Source organism: Aspergillus costaricaensis (genome assembly GCF_003184835.1).
Source record: "Aspergillus costaricaensis CBS 115574 unplaced genomic scaffold BO79scaffold_38, whole genome shotgun sequence".
Lineage (NCBI taxonomy): Eukaryota > Fungi > Ascomycota > Eurotiomycetes > Eurotiales > Aspergillaceae > Aspergillus > Aspergillus costaricensis.
The window spans coordinates 215,042-238,959 of NW_020291838.1; the positions used below are offsets into that span (position 1 = coordinate 215,042).

General features: G+C 51.2%; 10 protein-coding genes across 10 annotated transcripts; 3 read left to right on the forward strand and 7 right to left on the reverse strand.

Moving 5' to 3' along the window:
* Nucleotides 1-418: 418 nt before the first annotated feature.
* BO79DRAFT_52137 (uncharacterized protein) lies at nt 419-898 on the reverse strand. The gene has a single exon (XM_025689368.1). The coding sequence runs from the start codon at nt 811-813 to the stop codon at nt 550-552; it is 264 nt and encodes an 87-aa protein (XP_025535514.1). The 5' UTR covers nt 814-898; the 3' UTR covers nt 419-549.
* Nucleotides 899-1,046: 148 nt separating this feature from the next.
* Nucleotides 1,047-2,584, reverse strand: BO79DRAFT_157825 (alpha/beta hydrolase; the record flags this gene model as incomplete). Its single annotated transcript, XM_025678882.1, has 2 exons — nt 1,047-2,028; nt 2,091-2,584. The coding sequence occupies 2 exons, from the start codon at nt 2,582-2,584 to the stop codon at nt 1,047-1,049; spliced, it is 1,476 nt and encodes a 491-aa protein (XP_025535515.1).
* A 615-nt stretch (nt 2,585-3,199) lies between these two features.
* On the reverse strand, nt 3,200-4,080 carry BO79DRAFT_211237 (uncharacterized protein). The gene is made up of 2 exons (XM_025682985.1): nt 3,572-4,080; nt 3,200-3,516 (listed from the first exon to the last, which is right to left on the reverse strand). Exons 1-2 carry the CDS (start codon nt 3,780-3,782, stop codon nt 3,275-3,277), a joined length of 453 nt encoding a protein of 150 aa, XP_025535516.1. The 5' UTR covers nt 3,783-4,080; the 3' UTR covers nt 3,200-3,274.
* A 231-nt stretch (nt 4,081-4,311) lies between these two features.
* BO79DRAFT_290360 (LipA and NB-ARC domain protein) lies at nt 4,312-10,023 on the reverse strand. Its single transcript, XM_025688882.1, has 5 exons — nt 9,721-10,023; nt 9,293-9,633; nt 8,587-9,220; nt 8,485-8,538; nt 4,312-8,105 (listed from the first exon to the last, which is right to left on the reverse strand). Exons 2-5 carry the CDS (start codon nt 9,596-9,598, stop codon nt 4,660-4,662), a joined length of 4,440 nt encoding a protein of 1,479 aa, XP_025535517.1. The 5' UTR covers nt 9,599-9,633; nt 9,721-10,023; the 3' UTR covers nt 4,312-4,659.
* A 2,057-nt stretch (nt 10,024-12,080) lies between these two features.
* Nucleotides 12,081-13,278, reverse strand: BO79DRAFT_211240 (putative mitochondrial methylglutaconyl-CoA hydratase (Auh)). The gene is made up of 2 exons (XM_025682986.1): nt 12,899-13,278; nt 12,081-12,831 (listed from the first exon to the last, which is right to left on the reverse strand). The coding sequence occupies exons 1-2, from the start codon at nt 13,234-13,236 to the stop codon at nt 12,261-12,263; spliced, it is 909 nt and encodes a 302-aa protein (XP_025535518.1). The 5' UTR covers nt 13,237-13,278; the 3' UTR covers nt 12,081-12,260.
* A 160-nt stretch (nt 13,279-13,438) lies between these two features.
* On the reverse strand, nt 13,439-17,248 carry BO79DRAFT_240352 (uncharacterized protein; the record flags this gene model as incomplete). The annotated part of the gene is made up of 2 exons (XM_025685018.1): nt 13,439-16,363; nt 17,231-17,248. The coding sequence occupies 2 exons, from the start codon at nt 17,246-17,248 to the stop codon at nt 13,439-13,441; spliced, it is 2,943 nt and encodes a 980-aa protein (XP_025535519.1).
* A 322-nt stretch (nt 17,249-17,570) lies between these two features.
* Nucleotides 17,571-20,458, forward strand: BO79DRAFT_52197 (uncharacterized protein). The gene is made up of 2 exons (XM_025689369.1): nt 17,571-17,932; nt 17,988-20,458. Exons 1-2 carry the CDS (start codon nt 17,709-17,711, stop codon nt 20,368-20,370), a joined length of 2,607 nt encoding a protein of 868 aa, XP_025535520.1. The 5' UTR covers nt 17,571-17,708; the 3' UTR covers nt 20,371-20,458.
* Nucleotides 20,459-20,934, forward strand: BO79DRAFT_52198 (uncharacterized protein). Its single transcript, XM_025689370.1, has one exon. The coding sequence runs from the start codon at nt 20,546-20,548 to the stop codon at nt 20,831-20,833; it is 288 nt and encodes a 95-aa protein (XP_025535521.1). The 5' UTR covers nt 20,459-20,545; the 3' UTR covers nt 20,834-20,934.
* A 584-nt stretch (nt 20,935-21,518) lies between these two features.
* BO79DRAFT_240354 (uncharacterized protein) lies at nt 21,519-23,427 on the reverse strand. The gene is made up of 3 exons (XM_025685019.1): nt 22,200-23,427; nt 21,759-22,143; nt 21,519-21,703 (listed from the first exon to the last, which is right to left on the reverse strand). The coding sequence occupies exons 1-3, from the start codon at nt 23,269-23,271 to the stop codon at nt 21,661-21,663; spliced, it is 1,500 nt and encodes a 499-aa protein (XP_025535522.1). The 5' UTR covers nt 23,272-23,427; the 3' UTR covers nt 21,519-21,660.
* Nucleotides 23,175-23,818, forward strand: BO79DRAFT_202409 (uncharacterized protein; the record flags this gene model as incomplete). Its single annotated transcript, XM_025681647.1, has 3 exons — nt 23,175-23,439; nt 23,483-23,614; nt 23,705-23,818. Exons 1-3 carry the CDS (start codon nt 23,389-23,391, stop codon nt 23,816-23,818), a joined length of 297 nt encoding a protein of 98 aa, XP_025535523.1. The 5' UTR covers nt 23,175-23,388.
* Nucleotides 23,819-23,918: the final 100 nt, after the last annotated feature.

Consider the following 23,918-nt stretch of genomic DNA (forward strand, 5'->3'; position numbering starts at 1 on the left):
GTCGGGGCAATTAATGAGCACTGGGCTGATTGATAATCTAGATGTCCTGCACTTCTCGGACGCGATCACTAATCAAGAAATCTATGCATAAGCAAGCCGAGGTGGCACAAACCCCCACCCAGGCGGGTCCCCGACCAAATCGATATCGCCATTTTTGTTTAGAGTTTTGATATTCGATATCCAGGCACACGACAAAATTGATGCTACCGTCGGCACACAGAATATAATCGTCGGCTAAATAATATCCCTTATGGCCTGGCGTTTTTGAGAGTAGGCAATTTCAATGACGACGCCTGGATATCTTCCATCTTCACGCGAGATAATCGATCTAATGGAGATCTGTGCAGCAGCCGGCTGGAGCGAATACCACCTAATCCAACTCTCACAGGTGGAAAATTTAAGAATCTCTAGTGAATGGCTAGAAAACTAGCTACTGGGGGTTTGGTCCATCGAGGATCATCACTGGAATGGATAGACGAGACAGGTTCCGGTTTTCCAAAGGCCATGCTTCTACCACCATTGAAGAATCCAGTCATCTTCTCTCATGATCTATTCTGCCTCAGCTATCTTGGCCGGTTTCTCAGCGCTTGCAAGCTGCCTTATAGTTCCCCAGCTGGTCAAAGCTTCTTCCCCACCAGTCTTAGATAACCAATGCTTCACCAGGGCCACGAAGACTCTCGCCACGTCCGCGCGGTCACGGAGACTGATTGACCATTTAACACCCTTTGGTAGGAATCGCATCACCTGACCATCCAGGCTCCGCCCAAGCATTTCAATCTGCTGTCGAGCATTCGTCAATTCTTTCTGCTGCATAGAATGGTATAGCCATCTCCTGGCCCTGTGGGCTCTTTGGGCAAATTGATGGAACCGCCTGTGCTGGCCGATTGTGGTGTTCAAATGAGCTTCCGCATTCTGGGTTGAGCGCTCTCGCAACAGGTCTCAATGTGATGTTGGCCATATATATACAGCAGGTCTATAAACAAGCAGGGTATAGCAAATCAATCCTCAAACGCCAGGTCCATAGAGTATAGCCCATTCAAAATAATCTATAGCTTCGCCTTTTCCACCCACTCCCGCTCCAGGAGTTTCTCCCCCTCCAACCGCCACTGCTTACCCTTCTCCAAAACCGCATCCACCTCTTCATCCGTCAAAGGAACAGCGGTTTCAAGCGGAATTTCACGAACCGACTGCAACTTGTACCCAATAAAGGTAATCTTCGCCGGAGTAGGGGTAGCCGCAGTAATTTTTCCAGCCATAACATCATGACAGAACTGCGCCGTGCCGTCCAAGAAGCGACGAGACGAAGGCGTCCCCAAGAAGACCTGTCCGAACACATGCGGCATACCTTCAAATTGCTCGACAATCACAGGGACGCCAACCCGGTGCATTTTGCGGGCGACAACAAGTCCCTCATCTGTAAGACCTTCCTCGCCCATGGAGATGAACACCGGCGGTGCGCCTTTCCAAATATCATCGCGGCCGGCCACCGGGCTGACGAGTGGATGCAAAAGGGCGCTGGCGTTCGTGTAGAGGTCCACACGAGGTGGCTTGACAGGCCAGACATCGTCTTCAGGCACAGAAAGTGGGAGGTAGGCTGTTTCGGGATCCTGGGTGGGAGGGCTCAGGAAGTCGTAGACCGAGTTGTGGTGGACGGAGGGCATAGAGCGAGTGATGTCGCACCAAGGGGAACTGATGGCTAAGCCGGCAGGCAGTTCGATGGGGACATCACGTCCATGGAAGCGAACGGTAGGGCAGACGCGACGGAGTGTGAGGAGCGTTTGGACCAAAACGAGACAGAGGTTTCCTCCGGCTGAATCACCGGAGACGATGATCTTGTTCGGTGCGACGGGCTCGTGGAGAGAGCCCGGAGGCGGGGAGACGAGCGCAAGGTATGCGGTAAGGGCATCAACGAGAGCAGCAGGGAACGGATTCTGAGGCGCAAGACGGTAGCGCACCGATAGCACACGGGCACCGGTTCGTTTCGACAGCTGAGCGACGAGCGGGCGATGGGTGCACGGGTCGCAAAGGCTTCACATCCAAGACGTCAGTATTCAAGCCAGAGTTCCCAGACAGCATTAAGGGCAACTTACAAATACGCTCCTCCATGGAGATATAAAATCACCATATCCTCCTTCGCTTCCTTCTTCAGCTCCTCATACTTGGCTTCTTCCGAAATATCCGGCTGCGGCGCGTTCTTGTGCACGCCGCTCCGATATCCCGTCCACTCTGCCTCAAGCGGGGTTACTCCGGGGATATTATAAGTTTCGTCGCCCTTCTTCAGGTCTTCAATGGCTTTAATAACCGCGTCCTGGACATCCTCTTCTGGCTTGGGAAATGTCACCTTGGACACCCACATGGGACCCTTGATGCCGGGGTCGCGCATGCTATCTCTTTGCTGCTTGCCGACGGGCGAGCTGAAAACGAGGAATGAGCGAATGATGGCGACAGTCAACTCGGTGCGCAGGTCTTGTTTCCCCGTAACTGGCGACAGACGAATGGCATGTAGGAGAACGGTTTTGAGAATGAGGGGAACTCGCACGAGAATTGCCGCCAACAGGCCGAGCGGGTTGTCTAGTTTGCTCATGATGGCAGACTGTAGCTTGCGAAATGGAGAAAGCAGAATAATCAAAGAGTGAAGACTGACTCGCCGATAAGAAAAAAAAAAAAAAAAAAAAGCAATTAACGGAGAGGCCAATCCCCGACGGAAAAAGAAAGTCGAACGAAAAAAAAAGGTTATAGACGTGGAAAAGAAAGAAAAAGATAAGGGGGCAAAAGTGGCATAAATTGAGGAAAGCCGAAAAGGGCAGCGAACCTCCGACAGACCCAGAAAAGCCTCGGCTCAACAAAGTGGAGGGAGACGATGGCTCCGCATGACGCAGGCACACCCGGGCACCAGCAGTTTCCGTTGCTGTCGACAATGACGAAGAAAATACATGTTAGACTGATTATTCCATTTCTGTTTACCAGATACTTCTTCTCAGGGCTATACTGTTCTTCTTCCGGACCATGGAATGCGGAAGTAGAAATTAACCTTCCAAACCCCAGATTTCGTCCGGGTGGCGCACGTAATCTGCCGCCCGTTCTACTACTAAACACTAAGCAAGCCTGACGAATCTGATCTCATCGGTGAGAAAAACACCCCACTCCTTGCTTATGGATCGTTCATTCCAATGCATTAACTAGAACTATAATAGTACAGATTTATTGATCCCCATTTGGATCATTTCATGCAGGTCGTCAAGCGTGTGTTAAGTGTCACCATCCGGGGCCTTGTCTAAAACCGTCCAGCAGTTTCCTTGGCCTTGCCCTTGACCTCTCCGGCGGCTTCCTGTGCTTTGCCCTTGACCTCTCCAGCGGCTTCCTGTGCCTTGCCCTTAGCAGTACCAAGTGTCTCTTCAGCCTTGCCTTTGCCCTGGCCGGCCACTTGGGATGCTTCACCAGACAGTTCGTCGGTCTTGGCCTTGGCCTCAGAGGCGGTGCTGCTAACGGTGCCCTTGACCTTCTCGGCGGCGTTTTCTGCACATCATGATGAGTGGGAATCCCAAACCATAGGTTCTATTAGTGTACATACCTCCAACTTCAATGCCCTTCACAGCGGCATCCGAAACCTTGCGGTCAGCCTTCTTCAGGGTCTCCTTGGTGGCATCGATAGGTCCCTTGTCTCGACGGGCAGTGGCGGAGATCGAGCGGGTGGCACCGACGGAGAGAGCGGGAGTAGTGGTAGGTCGGAGAGACAGCGAAGCTGTGCGAGCAGCGGGAGCAATGCGGGCGAGGAAAGACATGGTGGATCGTAAGGTATTCGAGTTGATGGGATTGAGGGTCGGATAATGTAGAGGTCAGAAGTAGATTATTTAAATTGTAGTTTTCAAATAGACTGATGTGATAAACGATGTTCGAATTGCCAAAGGGCCACCTCCATGATGCTGGCATCGAGAATCTTTATAGCTGGTTGAACTGCTCAAAGACGTCATCACCAAAGGCGACCTGGTTATTATGTATCTCTTACGTCGATGGGCTGTCACTGCAAGTCCCGATTGGGATTAGCGTTGATGGTGACCAAGGCGCGCTTTGGTTCCCGCCCGATCCACCACCACAAACCCAGTCCGGATACCGTCGCGATCGTCCTCTAGTGCATCCTTCCCCTGGTCGGTGACCCGCTGGCTGTTGCGCTCACAGATCTCAACGCGGCGCAACAGCCAGCGGGTACTATCTCATGCAAGAGCATGCTGATGGACTGGTTAGTCTTCTCACAAATCACAAAAAATAATAAGAAAAATTAACGAAAGGCACAGAGAGAGATTCAAATGTTCAGTCGCGTTATCCGATTAACACTAACAAACGCCAATGCAATGTTCCCTCCTGTATGGGGATATCCTTCTTCTACCAACACCTCTAAATGCTATCACTTATCTTCCTATCTCCTGCTCCAGAAATGCATGGCCATAAAACTCGAACACAAAATCCGAAACTCCAGGTGCTTGTGCTGTCTCCTAATTAATCCGTCACATCTTTATCATCACGGTTCGTCACTTTCATTTCTTTATTTATTTTTTGCCTTTTTCTTTCCTTAACTTTCCTTTACCGTCTCTTTGCCAACATCTGTATGATAGTATGTGATTTCGATAGCTTACTCACAGATGTCAGTTTTCGTCTCATCGATCATTGACTCATGCTAAATCCGTCAAAGTCAGGGCGAGGGGGTGAGCTGCCGCTCCGCGCTCGCAGTCCGTGAGAATCTGCCACTGGAATTGCCATCTCATGCGGGATCAATGGCCCGGACAAGTTCGGGTGGTACATGGGATACCCTGGAATTGCTGATGGCAGATGTGCGGGATAGTGAACACGCCCACCCAGCCGCTGCCGGGCGTCACGCACATCCACACGATGGGCCCCGAAATGCAGTGTCGAAGCGGGCTCTGTCGACCATAAAGGGTCCATGGCAGCGACGTGGCCATCCAGTGTGTTGATGGGTCGGATTTGTGCCTGTGCAGCGTAAGCTACCTCCGGCTGACGAGAACTGACCGCTGGCGGTGGTTGCCCCTGTTGCGGTATGTCCGCGACCCAGCTTCCTGCCCCGGATACCGTGTGCGGAGGCGGCACAACATGTGGAACACCACTGGCTATGACAGACTGCGCGGGCGTTGTAGCTGGGAGTGGAGAGAAGCGCGGCGGATACCGAACCGGCTCGGTTGACCAGGACTGCTGTGACTGTGAAGATTGGTTTCGCGTCATCGGCTCCGGAGCGGGTTCTGAGGAATACCCAACAAGCGGTTCGGTAGCCAGAGAGCTCGGAGGTGATATTCCTGGCATGAATGCAGATGGGTGGGCGACTGGCCTCGCTGGACTCGGTGATGGTCCCATGGAGCTTGGTTGGGCCACACCCACACGTCGTGGTACCGTAACCTCGATGTTCCCTTCAAATGGCAGTGGAGGGGGCGGAGGGATATATGTCAGAATAGACGGTGTACTGGCAGACATGTCCCCAACCGGAGGTGCCATTGGTCGTACAGTGGACAAGTGACGAGTCCGGTACTGAGACTCCTGCGCTATCCCCAGATCCATGGCATTGAGTCGATGTTGCAAGTAACCTTGATCAGGCTCACTGTAGGTGGACTGGGTCATACGATCAGGCTTGAACTCCGCTGAAAGTGGTGATGGATGTGCATTGCTAGAACGGCTCTGCAGCGACTCGCCAGATGATTTGTTCTGCAGTGACAGAAGCGCCGGTCTACTATTGCCTCCCGGTGTCGACGACGATCGTTTCTTTGAGTTCAACTCTCCATCCTGAGTATGTCTGGCTGCTACTGTGGCATAGGTTGGAGCATTCTCTTTGCTCAAAGATGATCGGCCAGTCCCTCGCTTCGTGATGGCTGTGATATCCTCGTGAGAGTGGGGAGGACTGGAGTGCTGCACAGCTGTGAGTGCCTCCGACGCGGATGCAAAAGAGCTTCTCCGACTTTTACCCAACGTGCTGCTTGAAGCACTTCTCCCTTCGACAGGAAATATTTTCAAGACTGGAGCTGCGAGCTGGGAGCCCTTGATGTTACGGGGAAATCTCGGCCGCTGCACTGATCTTTCATCCTTTCTGATCTTAGTTTTCGAATGCTTCTTTACCACCATGTGCCAACCATGGTCGTCAATAGGCGGCGAAGAACTGGACGTTAGTGATGACTTGGGCGTCTCTGCTTGATGACTCAGTTGTGAAAGCGCTGGTGAGGTCCGGACTGGGGCATTAGTGCTTTCCCTGTCACTCTCGTATCCATTGTCTCTGTCTAGGCTGGATTCCCTGAAGATATGGGGCAAAAATGGCTTGAGGTTGAAGCGTTGCTGAGATCCTGGGATTTCTTGCGGCGACTCTACTTTCGGAGGCGTCATGTCACTCCAGTCCCATCGTCCCTCCTCGGCTGCTGATTCGGGCACTGACGACGAAGAGCTGCTTGATCGATCAAAGACTGATCTCTGTTTGCGGACCGATTCTTGCGAGGAACTGGGCGAGATCCTCTCAATTTCGGTGGCAATACTTCTGATGACCTGCTTCAGATTCTTGCGAGCTTCGCACAGTACCGCAGGCTCGTTCTGGGTCCTTTTGGGCCAGTTTTCGATCAATCTGAAAGCATGAGTCTCATATTCCCGGTAGTCTTTGACGAGTCCACAGTCATCAATACGGTCCATTCGGGCCTTTGCACTTTCGTACGATGTGCAAAGAACATGAGCAGCGACAACTATCCACGAGTCATAGAAACCAGCGTCAGACGTTCCCGCCTGTGTATTGCATCGCTTCTCTTCCCGGTCCATGATCCTGAGCTCATCTCTGCAGAAACCTTGGACAACACTGTGGGTCTTGATCATATCGATCGTCCCCGCGCCTGAATTCTGATAAACCGAAAAGAATGCATCTTGGCTACTTTCGGTCTGCGACTCTGATAAGTCAGGGGCCACGAACTTCATGTCTAGAACATTATCTTTTTCAAGCTGTGGCGAGAGAGCTTTCGCGTGCAGTGCATACGCGTCCGACACCCTCTCAATCAGTCCGTATCTAATAAGAACCCCAAGAGTCGTGTCGATATCACCTTTCTCACCGGTTCTACTGCTTGTCAGGATATTAACGTTCCATCTGCTGAGTGCGGAGATTCCGAGTGTGATAAGGCCGACGGGGACATGATGGCTGAAGAACGAAACGAGGTTGATCAGGTTCAGTGCTTCAAAGTGCTCCGTACGATAAAGGTCATGCATGATGCTTAGGAAAGGCTCTGCTAGCTTCTCGTCGGTTAAATGAGAGTTGATGTGGTACCTCTCTATTGGCTTCGATGTTGCTGCGAGCCGATGACTGATGGCATGTATTGCCAGAGGAAGGCATTCATAATGCTCAACAAGCTCGGTGGCTTTCTTGATTTGCCCCTTGGTGGGCTTCCTGATGCCAAGGTCTTCGAAGAGTAGTTTGCAGGCTTCCGTGACCTCTAGAGGCTTGACTGAGAGGCAAAACGGCTCATACAGGCGCTGCTTTTTCCTCAGTGTCTTATCGACAGATGTGTAAATGATGCTGCACATCTTATTGAACGGCAAGAATTGTTTGAAGTTGTTGAGATCGCTGTCTTGACCGAAGCTTACACCATCGAACACCAGAAGCCATTCCTCCCGAGTTTGCAGCCAGTTTCGCACCGAATCGACATATTTCTGAGAGGTATTGGTGTCTGGATATTCAAATACCTCTCCTTCGTTGAGTGCGGCAGCCTGTGCGATGTCCCAGAAGCATTTGTAGGTTGACTGGCGGGACTTTGCGTCGACCCAGAAGACTCCGCCGGGATAGAAGGCTCTATGAGTCCAGACATACTGGCGTGCAAGATGCGACTTGCCTGTCCCAGGGCCTCCGCAGATGAGTACAGCCACGAGCCGCTCTGCTCTCTTTTTGGCTTTGTACAGCCTGGTGTGCAATTGATCAAGATGTGCCTTCATACCCACAAAGCTTGCGTTTGGGTGGAAGCCGGGAGGCACCACGAACAAAGGGTCCTTTGGGAGGGTCTGTGATAGGGACAAGTAGATACTATCACCGAGTTCAGACACAAGGGATCTTCTTCTCTCGGCCGGGAGGGCCATTTCAGAACTACCTAAGGAGGAAGAGTCAGCCTTATCAGACTTGACAATTTGTTGATAGGAAAGCGACACTAAAATACAGGAAGCCGATATTACAACATAAGAGGCAGCATTCATGAATCATCATCCGTCTCAGAGAATCTGCAACAAATCAAGCAGAGCGTGACAAGAATAAGAAAACGGAAACACAAAGGTTAATGAAAAGGTGACATGACGTGTTTTGTCTGGTTTTGTGCTTTTTGGGCAGTTCCTCCATTATTGATCGCCAATCATACCGGAGAAGTACCGGTCAAATATGCTTGCTATGATGAACTGACGACTCCGGGGGCTCCTCAATCTCATACTCGCGCAGTGTGACAGAAGATGAATGATCAGAAAGCAGAGGTGTCCTACCAATTGTGCGAAGATCTGGAACGCTCCTCCCCAACTGCTCCGGCTCGATACGCTCTACATCCGTTAGTGCTTGCCATAAGATGGAAAAGGGGCTCTACATGCCATGGCTAAATATCTCCCTGATCTTCGTTTGCTTCTGAACACGACGAGTTTTGTCCTCTTCGACCCAGCGGTCTGCGATGGTGTTCGGGGCATCGCGCGAGTACCGCAGCAGCGCCTCGGCAACCGCTTCAAAGCCAGGAGAGTTATCATCATCGAACTTGCACATGTGTCTGTGGTCGGCTTCGATGCCCATACGTTCGACACCTTCTGCGTAGGGTGCGGCGGAACTTTCGTCCACAATCAACTCGCGGGTCCCTTTGACATCACTCGAAAGTGTCTCGTGAAAGAAGTAAATGTGGAACCGGCTGGTTATGTCGGCGAAGAGGCTGTTAATGTTTTGGAGCGTCTCGTTGTTGGTCTTCAGAGACTTGACTAGCTGAGGAGACGACTCCATGAACTTCTTCGGCATGACAGCACTACAGATGTTTTGCAGTAGCAGGCCCCATTTGGCGACGTCCGAACCGTTATGCGGTGTTCCTAGGAACAGGATCCCGTAGGTGGACACATAGATGGATCGCAGGTGCTCGATCTTTTCATTTGACACGTTTCGGCAGTATATCAGTGTGCGCTTGACGACGAGACCACCGAGCGAGTGACAGACGAAGATGATCGGTCTGTCCGAACCGCTTCGAAGCTAGGAAAGTCAGTTAGTCACTCTTCTCAAAGAAGGACAAATCATGGACGCAGATCTTAAGGGACCACTTACATTTCGGTTAGCCGCCAAACCCGACGCCAGAGTTTCGGCATGATTATGGATTCTGTCCTTCGACGCGCCATCGGTGAAGGCAGTTACATTCGCGTTATAACCATAAGTCAGGATCCTTACTCGGTTCGGGCCAAGGATCTCGGGCAAAAGATCGGCAGGCCAAAAGGTGCCATTACTGGAAGCCCAAGTGTTGTAAGGGTGGCCATTCAGTCCATGGACAAACACAATATCAACCAGAGGCTTTTCGGGGCTACAGTAGACCTGAGTCAACCCGTACTGCTTCACGCGCGTGGCAAGGTTCGACATGGCTCGAACTGCCCACAACTGGACGTCGACCAAAACTGATATCGATGAAAAGGAGATGCGAGTCAGCCAGACAACCAAACAGGGGACAGAAATCGGAGCGTGGGGTATAGCCTTTTACTTACATCCACGCAGCAAGAATTCCTGAACAGGAAGGCTAGATCGAGTCTGTTGCGACCATGCGCGAAAGAATCTCTGTTATTCCTGACGAACCGGTGGAGCTAGGAAGACAGATTATAAAAAGAAAGAGTGGCTTGAAGGATGAAAAGGGGGGAAGGACAAGAGGTCAGTTGAGTCACTGAAGAAGAAGAGTCAACAGAACAGCTGGAAGGAAAGGTATTTATGCGGCAACGAGGATTACTTGCAGAGAGAGAGAGTGAGTGGGCGGGCAGTGGGGGGGCCAAAGTAGGCAAAGGCGCGAGACTGTGTGCAAAAGACAGAGAGAGCATGAGGCCCGCAGATGACTGGGGCAAACTGAAGGTGGAGGGGGTGCCTGGTGCCTGTGGTTTAAACTGTTTAGTTTAGTGTACTGCAGTTACTACTACTAGTTCTGCAGGGCACAAGCTACAGTAGCAGCAGCAGGCCCGGAACCATAAGCAGAGTGAATTAATTACTCAATCAATTAATGGAATTCTGTTTTTTTTCTCCGTCTCAAAACCAGTCAATTATCCTTTCTACTACTTTTTCTTTTCTAATTCTGTATCGGGAGGATGTTGCTGAAGGTTCCCGTGGACACCAGGGGGGCTGACCAACTAGAGGTCATGCCGCCCGCCTCGCTGACCAGGAAGATCGAAGCTCACCTGCAGATCGCGGGGGGAACTTTGCATCCTGACTTGACTGGTGTATCCTGTTCCCTCACTTTGTATATCCTAAACATCCATTAAGATCCACCAAAAAAAGTCAAAAAGGGTTTCAAGTCCAGCCCATTCCATCCCGATCCTACAACGTAGATGATGTTATCATCCCATCTCGCATATAATCTAGAACTATCCATCCATCCAGCATCCCATCTATGCCATCCAAGCACAGATACTTCAAACTTTCTCCCAAGAAGTACCTACACAGTAAGTTTACGAAATTGAAACACCCGGGCAAAGAAAAGAACATCATTCCCCCTGGAAGTGGCTGTGAGCTCTGACGCCCCGAACACGGCCTAGTCCTAAACTTAGTTTCTGCAGCGCGCCTGGGCAAGAAGGATGACTCTACTCCGGAGTAGTTCAACCGGGTTCAAGTGAACTAGATTAGATTAGGTAGCTCATCAGGCTGGATTATGCAACTTACTGAGCCCTATGCGAGTTGTGTGGTGCGACATTAATCAATTGAATACAGTGATTGCTCTGCTGCTGCCCCGGAGGATTTGAATGTCGATCTGCGCTGCCCTGCGCAGGGCTGTGCTGTGCTCTGGGCTGCATGCAGGTGTGTATGTATGTATGTGTGTATTTGCTTACGACATGATGTACCTACATTTAGTTGTACTTAGGTATACTTAGTAGATGTTTACTGTGGCCTCTTTCTTCATTTCTAATGCGATACGAACTGGTTGGCATGTATCTGAAGTACGAGGCTGTGAGGCTAGGCTTTGCTTTGCTTTTTCTGGGGCTTTAGGATGCTTGTGAATTGTGAATCACGGCTGCCTGGGGCTAGCTTTCGTGCTACTATGTGCCAGTCATTAATACCTTCATGAGTAGTTTACCCAAGTTTTAGATGATCATCTACCTTACAAATAGCAACATATCACTTCCAATTCAGATACATATAGATCTTTAGTAAAACAATCAAATCGTAAAAAGAAAGCTGGCCAGTGGATCAAAGCGGGTCCAAACAGCCGCGGATGGATCCAGGGTTCAAACCAACGTTTTCTTTTTCCTTTCCCGATCGGCAACCTACTATTGTAGACTAGGTAACCAGCTAGCTAGATTGGCTGATGGATGATGGAATAATGATTGTGAATGATAGGTACGTACTTCCATGACGAATGGTTCGTGCTCTGCGGATTCATTATCCTGGGATGTTTATCCGAGATGGGCCAGAAGAATTTGTTCCAGGTGAGTCAGAGTTTTGGTGTAACTTCTTGGTCTTTTGCTTCTTTTTGTTTCTAATCTTGTTCATTCTACTGGACATGTTGTAGGAATGGTGTGCTTAAATCGTAAAAATTTTTCTGTGGCTGGCTTTGTGGCTGGTGGTGGTAGGGATGATTTACTACATGGGATATGGAGGTGTGTATGTAGATGATGACCGCGAGCTGGTTGTGCTAAGTCTTAGGATTGTAGATGAGGTATGTTGTGACGATATTGGTTATAGTTGGGAAACAATACCATCTGTCACAACTTTACTTATTGTAGGATTGTCCGTAGTTTGCTAAGAAATGTACCAAACTCAGACAATGTCTGCATCTTCAAACTCAGGCCTTTATATCAGGCAAGCATGCTTTTGCCTGTAGCATTGTCCCTGGTACCTGGACACCACTACCAAAACAAGTACAGTTCTTCATATCCAGGACACCCAGACATTAACCAAAAGCAACGACACATTACATTGACTCACAATCGAACTAGTTCTAGAATCCTTCAACATCCAAACCTGTCCAACCTGAGTCACAAGATTCCCTGACCGTCTCTCAGCTTACATACGTAAGGGGGCAACACAACTCTTCCAGATGACTCTCTCATCGCCCCCTGAAGACAGGCTTCCGCTTTTCCGCGAACGCCCTGAGAGCCTCATACCGGTCTTCGGTGCCAATCACACCGTCGTACGCCTCATTTTCAGCCTCCTCGCCCCGTTGGAACTCACTCACAGCCTTCAAGGCCTGCTTGATGGCAATCGGCCCGCCCTCACAGATCTCCAATGCCAGCTTGATACTCTCCGTGAGGACCTTCTCCCTCGCCACACCCTCCTTCCCTTCCTCTTCCGGGAGCACCTCCACCAGCCGATCACAAAGGCCGATGAAATACGACTCCGGGCCGGATACTCGCCGTCCGGTGAGAATCAGGTCCCGTGCGCGGTTCACGCCAATCAGACTGGGGAGACGGTAGGTACCTCCAGCTCCAGGGATAATGGCCAATCTTGTCTCGGGAAGTCCAACCATACACGAGGAGCCGAAAACGCGGAGATGTGTGCTCAGAGCGAGTTCAAGGCCGCCGCCCAGCGCCATAGAGGAAACGGCGGAGATGGTGGGAATCGGGAGCTCCGAGAGGTTGCGGAAGGTGCTTCGCAAGTTGTATAGAAATTCGGCTGTCCTAAGTCACAGTAATTGCAAGGGTCAGTAGTTTGTAATGTGGCTTCGGGAATTGGAGGATTGCGTACTCTTCCCGGCTCATGCCCGCGCGTTCTTTGAGATCTGCGCCCGCGCAGAAAGCCGAGTCGACGTTGCTGCCGATGACCAGGGCACGCGTTGGCCCCGAGCCCCCTTCAGCGGCAATAGATTTTACATTCCTGGCAAGCCCGTCGAGGAGATCGCGGGAGATTGCGTTGCGTGCCTTGGGCCGGTTCAAAAGCAGCACGCGAATGTTTCCCGATCCTGGGGCGGGAACGTGCTGGGTCTGGATGACGGCATTGTCGCTGCTCGTGCTAAATCTGGCGGCTGTGACGCGGAAGGAAAAGGCGGACCGTAACGGAGTATATATAGATAGACGTGGAGGCATTGTCGTTATTTTAGGGGCGAAGTGTATAGTTATTCAGCAAGGGATGAGGAGGTGAAGGAGCTGTGAGCTTTGAGCTCGGTTGAGAAATTGAGCAGTGCTTGAGGGCCGCTGTGGGGAAAGCCGGGCGGCTGCGGGGAAGCCGCGGATAAGCGCCTGATAGAATATATTGATTAAATCGCTCTATTTTACAGTTCTATTTACATTAATGTACAGCATGCCTATATCGATCGCCCGCCTCGCGAGATCCTTGCTCCCCGTGAGCTATATAATCCAAAACCTCCTCATCACTCGGCCATGAACCCCAGACTTGCGAAGTAGTGATGATATCATATGCCTCCTGCAGGCTGGCGTCGGAGAATGTCGCGGAGTCAGCTTCAGAGTCGTTGTGCATGTGCACATCATGTGTCTGCTCCATGGACGGCTCCCACTCTCGGAACGCCTGGGGTGACCTTCCCCAGTATCCCTCCAGAAACATACGGACGGCGACGATGATCCGCCGCATCATCCTCTCGCCATTCAGGTTCTCGTCATACTTCTCCTTCAGTGCAGTCTCGTACTGCCGCATCCAGCGAAGTAGACTCAGCAGGCCGTCAGTGTCCTCGGCTAAGCCCAGCGCCCGCACAAAAGAGTGAAGAACTGCGGGTGAGGGGACGTGAACCAAGGATGGCACGGTCACTTGAGAAGCTGTAGCATCCTGGATTGAAGATCTACTTCGCTCGAAGAGAGAAGACGTCTTGGGGTCAAGGAGAACCAGCTCATCGAACCGGGATTTGAGAATGTTGAGTCCACTCTGCACCATATCTTCAAATCGTGTCGAAACATGATTCATGCCGGTCAATCGTCCTCGCCGTGCGAGTTCGCTGACGATTACAAGCCCTTCTTCCACCGCGTCGGGATCCTTGATTCCCGCCACCACGACCCGTGCAAAGCTGTAGCAGAGGACCTGGAACGCTTCCAAGCTGAGCTCGATTTGACGCTTATCCATCCACGCTGTGAGCTCCAAGACTTCGTACCAGGATAGTACCAACCGTGCGTGCCGTCCCAATCTATGAGATGTTGAACCAACGCGGTCTCGGGCCAGGGCAGACATGACTGGAATCCACGCCTGAGGAGAACGCGACTGTTGCGCCTGGAGAAGCCGAAGTGCATGCGCCAGGACTTTCGGGTGACGAAGATCCTCGCGTGTCTTCAACTCTTCGGAGTATGCAAAAAGCGTAGTCGAGTACGAAGGGTTCGTTGAATGACGGCCCAGGAGTATCGGAAACATATCTCCCACAGAACTTTCAGAGTGCGCCATGCTATGATGCCCAACAGTAGAGAAATTGCATAGGAATGCGACGAAGGATGAGATGAGGTAGTCAGGAAAATTGTTCAATGTCTTGTTCTCCTGGGCTTGTTCGCCCCATCTTTGACTTGACACGGTACACAAATCCTCTAATTGCTCCTTTGTCAAGTCACTGCAACGAAGGTAGTCCAACCCCGATCCGAAGGTCGGTGCATTGCGCAGAAGCAAAGCTAGAAATCTTCCCCGGGGCCGGATACCCTGCGAGAGCATTTCACGAAGAAGATCATCTAATGTGGGTGGTTCCGTAGAGACATAGATCCAATCCCGGACAGATGACGGCTCCGCGAAGACCTCTTTTCCGTCACCTGGTAGTGCTTGGCTGCTTTGATGAAGGTTATGTCGAGCTCTCTTTTGTCGGAAGATCAATTTCTCAGCCATCGCGGCGTAAATAGCACCACGCGGAGGCAGTCCTTGGTCGCGGTAGGAGAGGAAGCATGCCCAGGCTTCCCGCACTGTCCTCGTAGCCCGGATCCGAGCTACCCAAATGGCGTGGTGCTTGGGATCCCCGGATGGCCCTGATACAGTCTCCGGGCGAGGTACTAATGATCTCGTTTGAATTGTTGGGCTTTTGTCTGTGTCCCAGCCTGCTAGGATACTAGATACCTCTTCCCAGCGAGAATGTGAATAGCCTGCCTCTTTCATTTGTGACAGCACCCGCATTGCGCGGCTTTTCATACCCTCAACACCCCTCTTGACGTCGAACCCTATCTTGTCTTCCTTCCAAGGGGGCCACGATGGAGCTTTGAGCTCCGCAGATTGCCGTTCTGCTAGTGTCTTCTTATGAGCAATTTGAACCGCGACAATACCCTGGTATCCACGACGTGTCACCGGTAAAGCAGGTTGATGTCGTGCCATGGCTCGAAGAAGCTCAAATTGCGCTTGTTGCTGCAGTGAGGCGGACGTAAACGGATTGTGTCTGCAGGGTAAGGAAAGTATCCGGAGCACGGTATTGAACTTGTCGGCCATGAACTGATTGATTCGTTCTGTCGCGACCGTCCAACCTTTGCCTTCACTTTCGAGACTATCCAGATAAAACGCAAAGGCGCGAGCAATAGTAAGCTGGGCTTGTGGCCATAGCTCGCGAGCGTGATGTAGTAACCGAACAACATAAGTCACGCACATGTTGGGTTCTATCAGTGGCTTTGCGATCACACCCTGTTGCTCCAGCTCTAGATCGTCGGCTATCGCTTCCATCGCCATGCTGGGGGTCGGAAGAGCCCGTCCGCTTAGAAGGTGCAGGGAATAGACCAAGAGCAGTCGGAAAGCCTTGGCGTCTAGGCTCTGACGCAGGAGAAGGAGGGGAATGAAAGGCGGCACCATCTTGATGGAACAATCTGGGCTTGAGCCTCGATCCGCTTCTAAGAGTAAAACTCGAAGAATGGCTTCGTAAGGCGTGCTACTCTTGAGAACCCATGCCCATGCCACTACATCAGCGGCGGAGTATTGTCGAGCTGCAAGATAGTTGAGGTTATCTTCGCTGAAAACTAATTGCAGCGCTTCTGTCTCCGATAGTGAATCAGAATCCATGCTCGAGGTTGCTTGATCCGAAAGGGGATCCACCAGCTCTATGTAATCGGCAACAATTCTCTGTAATGAAAGCCGGTGGTAGCGTTTGAATTTGTCCCGTTGCTTTTGTGTTAAGGAAGCCATGATTCCAGTGTTCTTGGTAGTATAGACCCAGCTGCAGCTTCCGGCGCCATGAGACTGATGCACTTTTTGCAAGGTATCAATAAGGTACTCCGTAGGAGTTGGCTCAAGGGGAGATTCGGTTCGCTTGGCTCGCTTGCGTGTGTTGGGCAGTTTCTTCTCCAGCCGTAAGTGTTTATCTTTTCCTCGTTCCTCCGACAATGGTTCTGTATGTCTAGTCAGGCGTAGAGGCTTGGAATGGCCGTCTGTGCTGTCGAGCTGGCTCCCGCTCTCCTCTCGGCATCCACCTTCTCCAAAAGCCCTGCTTTTCTTCCCAATCTCGGTTTCCTGATATGTATCTATATCACCATCTCTGTCCTCTTTGTGAAGCACAGATTCAACGCTTAATTCTCCCCCTGGCTCTCTGACGTCTACAACTCTCAAGCCGGGGAAGACCGGGCCCGCATTGGAACCATTGTAGGACTGACTTAACGGGGTTCGGAGACGTAATTTGAACCAGTTGCCACCGGGGTTACCGTCGCCTTTATTGTCTGAATGTTCCGTCGCCAATTGTTGATTTTGTACATAGCCAGACCGGAGATGGTCCGGGCCCCCGAGTACGCTTAAGATCCGAAACGATCGAGTTTGGAGACCGCCATGACAGAGTTTCGTCGTCGGAGCCGTTGTAGATTGGAGAACGTTATAACAGGGAAGTCCCTATCGGAACAATTCCAGAGTCAGTAACATGAACGATATGAGAGACGACATTGATTCCGCGATACCTTCCGCCAAACACGGCTGTTGGACAAATGCGCCGCTCTCAGAGAGGTAACCCTCGAGCGGCTCGACGCATGACTTAAGACCGATGACATCCATGAAGAGAGGACATTGAGTAGCCACAGCACAGTCAATCCCGGACGTGATGTCGCTTGTCCTTAGTAGTCGACAAGTAACAAGAGCGGCGGCCGCATGGAGCATCCCGGCGATTGGGGAAAAAAGCTAGGTCACGTGATTGATCGTCACGAGTTGCGGTTCTGGCATGGCGCGCAGGAGGATCTCGCTACTCTCCCGCCTGGAGATGGAGTCCGTCTTGCGTCCTTCCAGCTCTGCGCCCTGACTCGCCCTGATCTAGCCTGCTTTTGTGGCGTCAAGGAGCTTGTTATTCCGTGTCAATCTACTACCGTTGTGACATTGCCGTGTGCGTCGCGATCTAATCCTCCCTAGCTGCAGCGTACCGCTTCTCGATCGAGCCTCGTAACTATTGGCGCATCCGCTTCGGAGAACAAGGAACACTCAATCACCGACGACTATTTTCCGCCTCTCTCGAATCATATCCCTTCATTCCATTTACCTCTTATTATTTTTGGCCGATTGTGTGTTCACTGTCACACTCCGTCGCCAGTTGGACCTTTCTGGACGACTTCGCAAAAAAAGAAGGAATAAAAGAGGCCGTTTTGTACTCGCGTCAAAGAAGAGTTCGAGAACAGCGCGACCCGAAATAATGAGTGCAGACGAAGGCGGAGGGACGGCCCCGATGCCGGTCACAAATGGCGACCAGTCGCAAAATACGCCCGATCCATCTGTCCTGGCGACTCCAGGCAAGCGAAAGCGTGTCGCGAGTCACGACGAGAAGGCCGCCCAAGACGCTGGCGCTTCTGCGACGCAATCGCAGGAAAAGGCAAAATTACAGGAGACGCTTCGCAATTTGGTGGACATTTTAAGCAAGTGAGCACTCCGCGTCACCACTAAATTGTGACTGCTTCCCACTGACCCATGTCAGGAGTGATGCCGATTTGCATCTTCTATCCTGCCCATTACCGTCGTCGCCGGCAAAACCACGTTCGAAACGCGCAAAGGTGTCCGGTGATAAAGACGAGAGTTCGAGCATTCAAGCACGGGTGGCGTCAGACCGATACAGCAGTTTGTCGGAGTTTTTGAGCGATATTGAGAAGGCGTCGGCGGCAGTGATAGAGCGGAACAAAGCTCAGGCAACGCCTGCTTCAGCTGACGGGTCGCCTCTGACAGAGACTGTCAACCGCATCGCGGCGTTCAAGAAACTCCTGAATAGCCTTGTTCGCCAGGCACATGTGAGCCAGGCCAACATCAAGACTGAAGCGTCGGAAGAAGACGGAGAAGCCCCGGCGAAGTCTACTCCGACTAATGTTGAGACCCGTAATGACAGCCTTGTGTTGACATTGTTTGGGAACCCCGCAAATCCAAAACAACTCTACTCAAGCTTGCAGAAGACCGTCAAGGTTCCACTACCTTCGGATGACGCTAATGCAGACAAATACGTGGAGGTGCAAGCGCCCTTGCGCGAAGTCGGTTTGCCCAACGGGATCTCCACCACAAAGGTGCAGCCATTTGAAGCAGAGACTGCTGTCAAAGAACATAAGAGAACTTTCGGCGATGTGTTCGCGCCTCGTGCAACACTGCCCCAGTTAGAGGCGCCCCGCAAATCCAGAACTTCTACACGCAATGCTACTAACGGCTGGATTGATCCTTTTGAAGCCATCACCGACTACAAGGCCTTCCTCGGGGATCGCAATAATTACTGCCTTGCACCTCTCCCTTCGGGACATTGGCTTCAGTATGGTGGGGTCACTTCCTCTCCATCTGTCTGGAGCCGTCGGCAGAAACAGCATTCTTCTCAACAAGCGGGTGACGACGTTCCAACCGATGACCCTGCTCTGAGCATCGACGAGGATGCTGCCCTCTTGCAGGGAGTGTACTCCTCTTTTGCTCCTTCGTTCGATAGCTCTGGGGCTGTGGAACAAGCCGACTCAAAAAATTTGGTATGGTGGAGCAAACGTGGAGCAAGGCGTTTGAACACACTCCTCTCGTTGCCGTACGTGGAAGATGAACAGAAAGATTCCACATCAGTCCAGCCCGGAAGTATCGGCGATCTTGACGAGTCCACTCTCGAAGAGATGGTGAAAACGTTCAACCCCGACGATTTTGCGGACAATATCGTGCATACAGATAAATCCACGGAAAAGTACGCTCAAGAGCGAGAAATGGACGACGTATTGCGCGATGTCTCTGATCTGCTAGAGACCCTCAGCTCCTACCAAAAGATTCGGAGTTTGGAGACTACGGCTTCTAGCGGTCAAGGAACTGAGCCTAAGGAAACAACGCCCGATGTCACAGGAGCAGACACTCCGTCGTCGGCAGAGCAGACTGTGTATGAAACACTCAAGTCAAGTCTAGCAGCTCTTGTCGCAACTCTGCCACCTTACGCTGTTGCCAAGTTGGACGGTGACCAGCTGGCCGAGCTGAACATTAGCCAAACGATCCTCATTGAGAATCCTGAGTATCAGGGCACAATGGAAAAGGATGACTATGCTTTGCAGCAGGAGCGTGCCGCTGCCTTGGCTGCCACCAGTGGTGCGAATAGAACTTCAACTCCTTCACGTTCCGGTAGCTTCCAGGCGCAGTTCAACCAACGATCATTCACGGCCAACGCGCGAACGCAGCCTCAGACTTTCCAGTCGCCACAGCCTTACTATGGGGCAAGGCAGAGCTCCACGCCAGCGCCATACACTCCTGGTCATCCCCAGCAATTCGCTGGAGCCCGCCCTCCGTCAACGCCGCAGCAGCGACCAGGCTACTTCCCTGGATACGCGCAGCAGCCAACCCCACAGTACAATCAGTACCAACGTCCTGGTCAGAACGGCTACCACCCTTACCCGGGACAACAGGGCCCGCCCGCCGCGGGTCAGGGATCTCCGCAGCCCTACACACCGCGTCCCGGACAACCTGCGCCCTATAACGCGCCCTATACAGCCGGACGTAGCGCATCCCCACAGAAACCTCCTTCTTACGCTACCCCCCGAGGCTCCTTCGGTCCTCCAGGCTCAGCCAACCCACAACAACGGTTCGTGCCGCAACAACAACAACCAGGTCAGCAGCCCCCTCCATACGGAAACTACCCCTCAAACCAAGCCCCACCGCCATCGGGAGGATATTCCAACTCAGCTGCGGCCATGACCTATGCCCGGAGCGCTGCCGAGCAAGCCATCATGATGGAGAGGAACAAAGTGCAATTAGCAGCGGCAGCTCAAAACCGACCCAGTTCAGCGACACCACAGCCATCAGGCGAAGCCTCTCAGGAACGAAGTGCAACGCCAGGAAGCAAGCAGAACGGCACGCCAGCGCCATGATGAGCGGGGGATATGATGAGACACGGTCGAGATGTAGGGATATGCGTTTGATTAACTCTTAACTTTATTATTCGTCTTTTCTCACTCTTTCTTAACCTTTTATTTTTAACTTTTTTTTTCCCTCTTGTTAACACTATACCATTTCAATTGTTTCACTTCTTCCTTTCCCTTCCCAATGGTCTTTTACCACTCACAGAGCTTAGAAAACAAACCTCCCCAGAAGAAAATAACCCCACAATCGGGAAGAAAAACAAACCAAATCAATACAATGACGAATTCCAATATGTGTATAGTGGCGGCTAATCCATGTTGGATAATAACCTTCCCGCTCAGCGATGATAACCCTTACTACTTCTACCAATTATTCTTTTATCTTCAGTTTATTTTCCTTTTAATCCCGTTTTTTTTTTATTTCCCTGTGTCACAACGCAACAATCCCCGAGTGATTGATTGCTTCTTCTAGATTCAGCTTCAGATGCAAGTTCTGGTTCCCTTTTCTTCCTTTTTTTTTCTTTTTCTATGGTCAATTCAATAGGACACGACAGGACGGATGTTTCTTAAACCATTGGTATTCTGCGGGCTTGTATGGATGGATTGATGGATGGATGGATAGGATGTTCAATGTTATCATTCATCTCGTTGGTCTGGTTTGCTTTGCTTTTCTATGCTTTACTTTACTTTCTCTACTTTCACATTCCCAATGGAGTTAACTTTACTATTGATTAACCAGAGTCATTTAAATCGATGAACAAATTATCTACATAGTTCCAGAGTCTAGGTACTAGTAGGAATGTTGTCTAGGATGACGGTAATAATTCTCGGATGCTCGGGTTGACATATTTTTCTTAGTACTAGAGTTATGCATCTCATGTTGAATTATGGGGTGGTTAAGACTTAGTTTAATTACCCATTATTGGTAGTTCATAATTGGTGAAACGAATGTAGTATACAGCAATTTCTCATCATTATACACGCTCAAATACATGACAAGAATCAATCAACCAAAGACAGGAAATTAAGAGGTAGATAGTAAGTACGACGACGGGGAAGAAGAAAAAGGTTTCTGCTATTTGGCGCACCCTATAACCCCTTCTCACCCCAGGCTGTCATCTGTTTTTCCAGTCCAGTGTCGTTAACGCCTGCCCTATCTTTCTAAAAGATCCAATTTCTCAATCTGTTCAAGGCTCAATAAAATCCGAGTGTAAGAAACGCTAGAACAACGATGTACGCTACCCAAATAAAATTCGTCGAGTCATTAGTTGATTAGTGGTAATCGTAAGTAGTGGTCAGTTAGGGGATGAACATTGCGGCGACGGTCATGAAGCCGAAGTATCTGAGTCGTGGGGTTAGTTATTGTCTTGTAGAAGGGGGGGGAGAGGAAAACATACATGGTTGCGCATCGCCAGCCGTCCCGAGAGTCAACGAGCTGGTCTGCGCTGGTGGAGTTGGTGGAGGCAATGATTGACGCAGCGACTCCTACGAGTGCGACTACGACGAGACGACCGGAGAACTCTGAAATCATGCTGAATGCGAGCAGTGGTAGGAGGATGGCAGTAGAGGCAATGATGATGGTGGTGAAGATAGGCTTCGCGGTCGAGGTAGAAGCCATGCGTGGAGTTAGAGAGATCAGGTCTTTGGTGTAATCGAGGAACCGTGTCTCAGCGGCGATGACGGGGTTGGTTTGCTTCATCCAGTTCCGATATGTGTTGATATCCTGCGTAGAGGCGCGGGGGAGTGTTTGAAGGACCCTACTATATGCGCTGAGGGCATTGTCTAGAAGATATATTGTTAGTATCCGGATCCACGATCGGCCGGCAGCTGGTACTTACTGTATTGCTCGGTCTTTCGAGCTAGCGCACTGAGGAGCTCCTCACGTCGGTAGTGAACGGAGGAGTATACCTGTGCTTGGACATCCATACGCCGGGAGGCAGGGAGCATTTTCGTGCCCTCTTGCTCGGCCGTTGCGGCCCGTTGTAATTCCTCGTACTCATCCACTAGACGCAGGTCTTCCTCCATTTGTGCAATCTCGTCCTGAAGATGAAGCAGTACGCGATGGTTGAGATTCTCGAACCGGCGATACAGAGGTGGGAGACGGGGCTCCTGGCTCTCCGTGGCCGAGCTCAGCCGTGTAGCGAGAAGGCTATATCCGGAGATGTCTGATGAGGATTTGGTGTTGCGCCTGTTCCGTCGTGTGGGCCGGTGAAGATCTTCTTCAGGGCTTCGCGGCGGCGATGGGGGTAGTGGCGACCGCTGAAGAGAGACAGAATTATGAGGGTAATACGTCTCCGGTCTTGCATTCAAGTCCACGCTTCGTTTCTCATAGTAGTTCGAGCCGTCGGGGAACGCCCCCACCCCACTGTATGCCCCGTCCAGTGAGGGTTTGTGCGCTGGGATGTGGCTCTTCACCGTGTTTGAGGTGACGGTGCTTGGAGGAATGTCAATTGAACTGGGAGTTTTCTGAGAGTTCGCCGAGGACTTTGACAGTATGGACGAGGTCCGGCTGCGGGCATCAGTGCCTTGCGCGGCGGGGCGATACATCTGACGGACTGCGTTCTTGTATGCCCCCTTGGCATTATTGCTGGGTACGTGATGCTCGTACTCATCATCAGACGAATCATCCGTTGTAGTCGAGTTATCTTCGAGGTACTCGAACACATTGGGTGCTTTGCGATCGGGGTCATGTTTGTTCTGAGCTGCTTGTGGCCGCGCAGTGGACCCGTTGCTGTTGCTCTTCGATATAGTAGATTTGGTTTGGCTGTCTACTTTGGGTTTCTCCACTGACAGTTTGGGACCTTTGGTGGATTGCGAGTTTGAAGAGATGACCGAAGCCGTGGATGCTCTGCTCGTTCCATCTTTCTTAGATTTTTTGGAACGAGTAGAGCTAGAGTAGAAGGGCATCATGGGTAGATCGGGTGGTTACTAGTGGTCAATATGGTAGCTTCAAAAGGCCGCAGCGCAAACCAGCCATACCCCAAAAGGTGAACAGAAAGAACAATCAAAAGGTACTCTGAAAGGGTGATGGTGATGGTGTTTGGAGGGGAAGCATCCAAGGCATATCAAGGGAGAAGGGTAGGGCCTCAGAGACGGCGCGAATCTCGGACGAGGGTCCAAGAATGTAGGACAGAATGCGGTTGATAGGTCTCTTCCTCCCTGTGTAGCGGATCGGAATACCCTTGACAAGCGTAGTTTGAAGATCACTGACGGACTATGGATCCCTCCACTGGAGATCCCGCCGATTAGCCGGGTTTTTAGATCGGTTTGGGGTCTAGGCAGTATCGAGAGAGCGAGAGAAAGAGAAACTAATTGTATAGATGGAAGGTAGACGGGATGACAGTCAGAACCGGAAATAATCAACAGTAAATACTGGATGGACAAGGCGAATCAGCCCCCAACACCCAGGACGAAGATGAGACAAATCTCCGACAAGAGCGACGAAGAAAAGCGCTGAACAGGTCCTTTTTTTTGGACGTGAGGCAGCCTTGAGGGAGTCTCATTCGTGGTGGTAGGCGCCCCGAGTTCCTGATCTGCTCCGATCGCGAGGGGCCCTT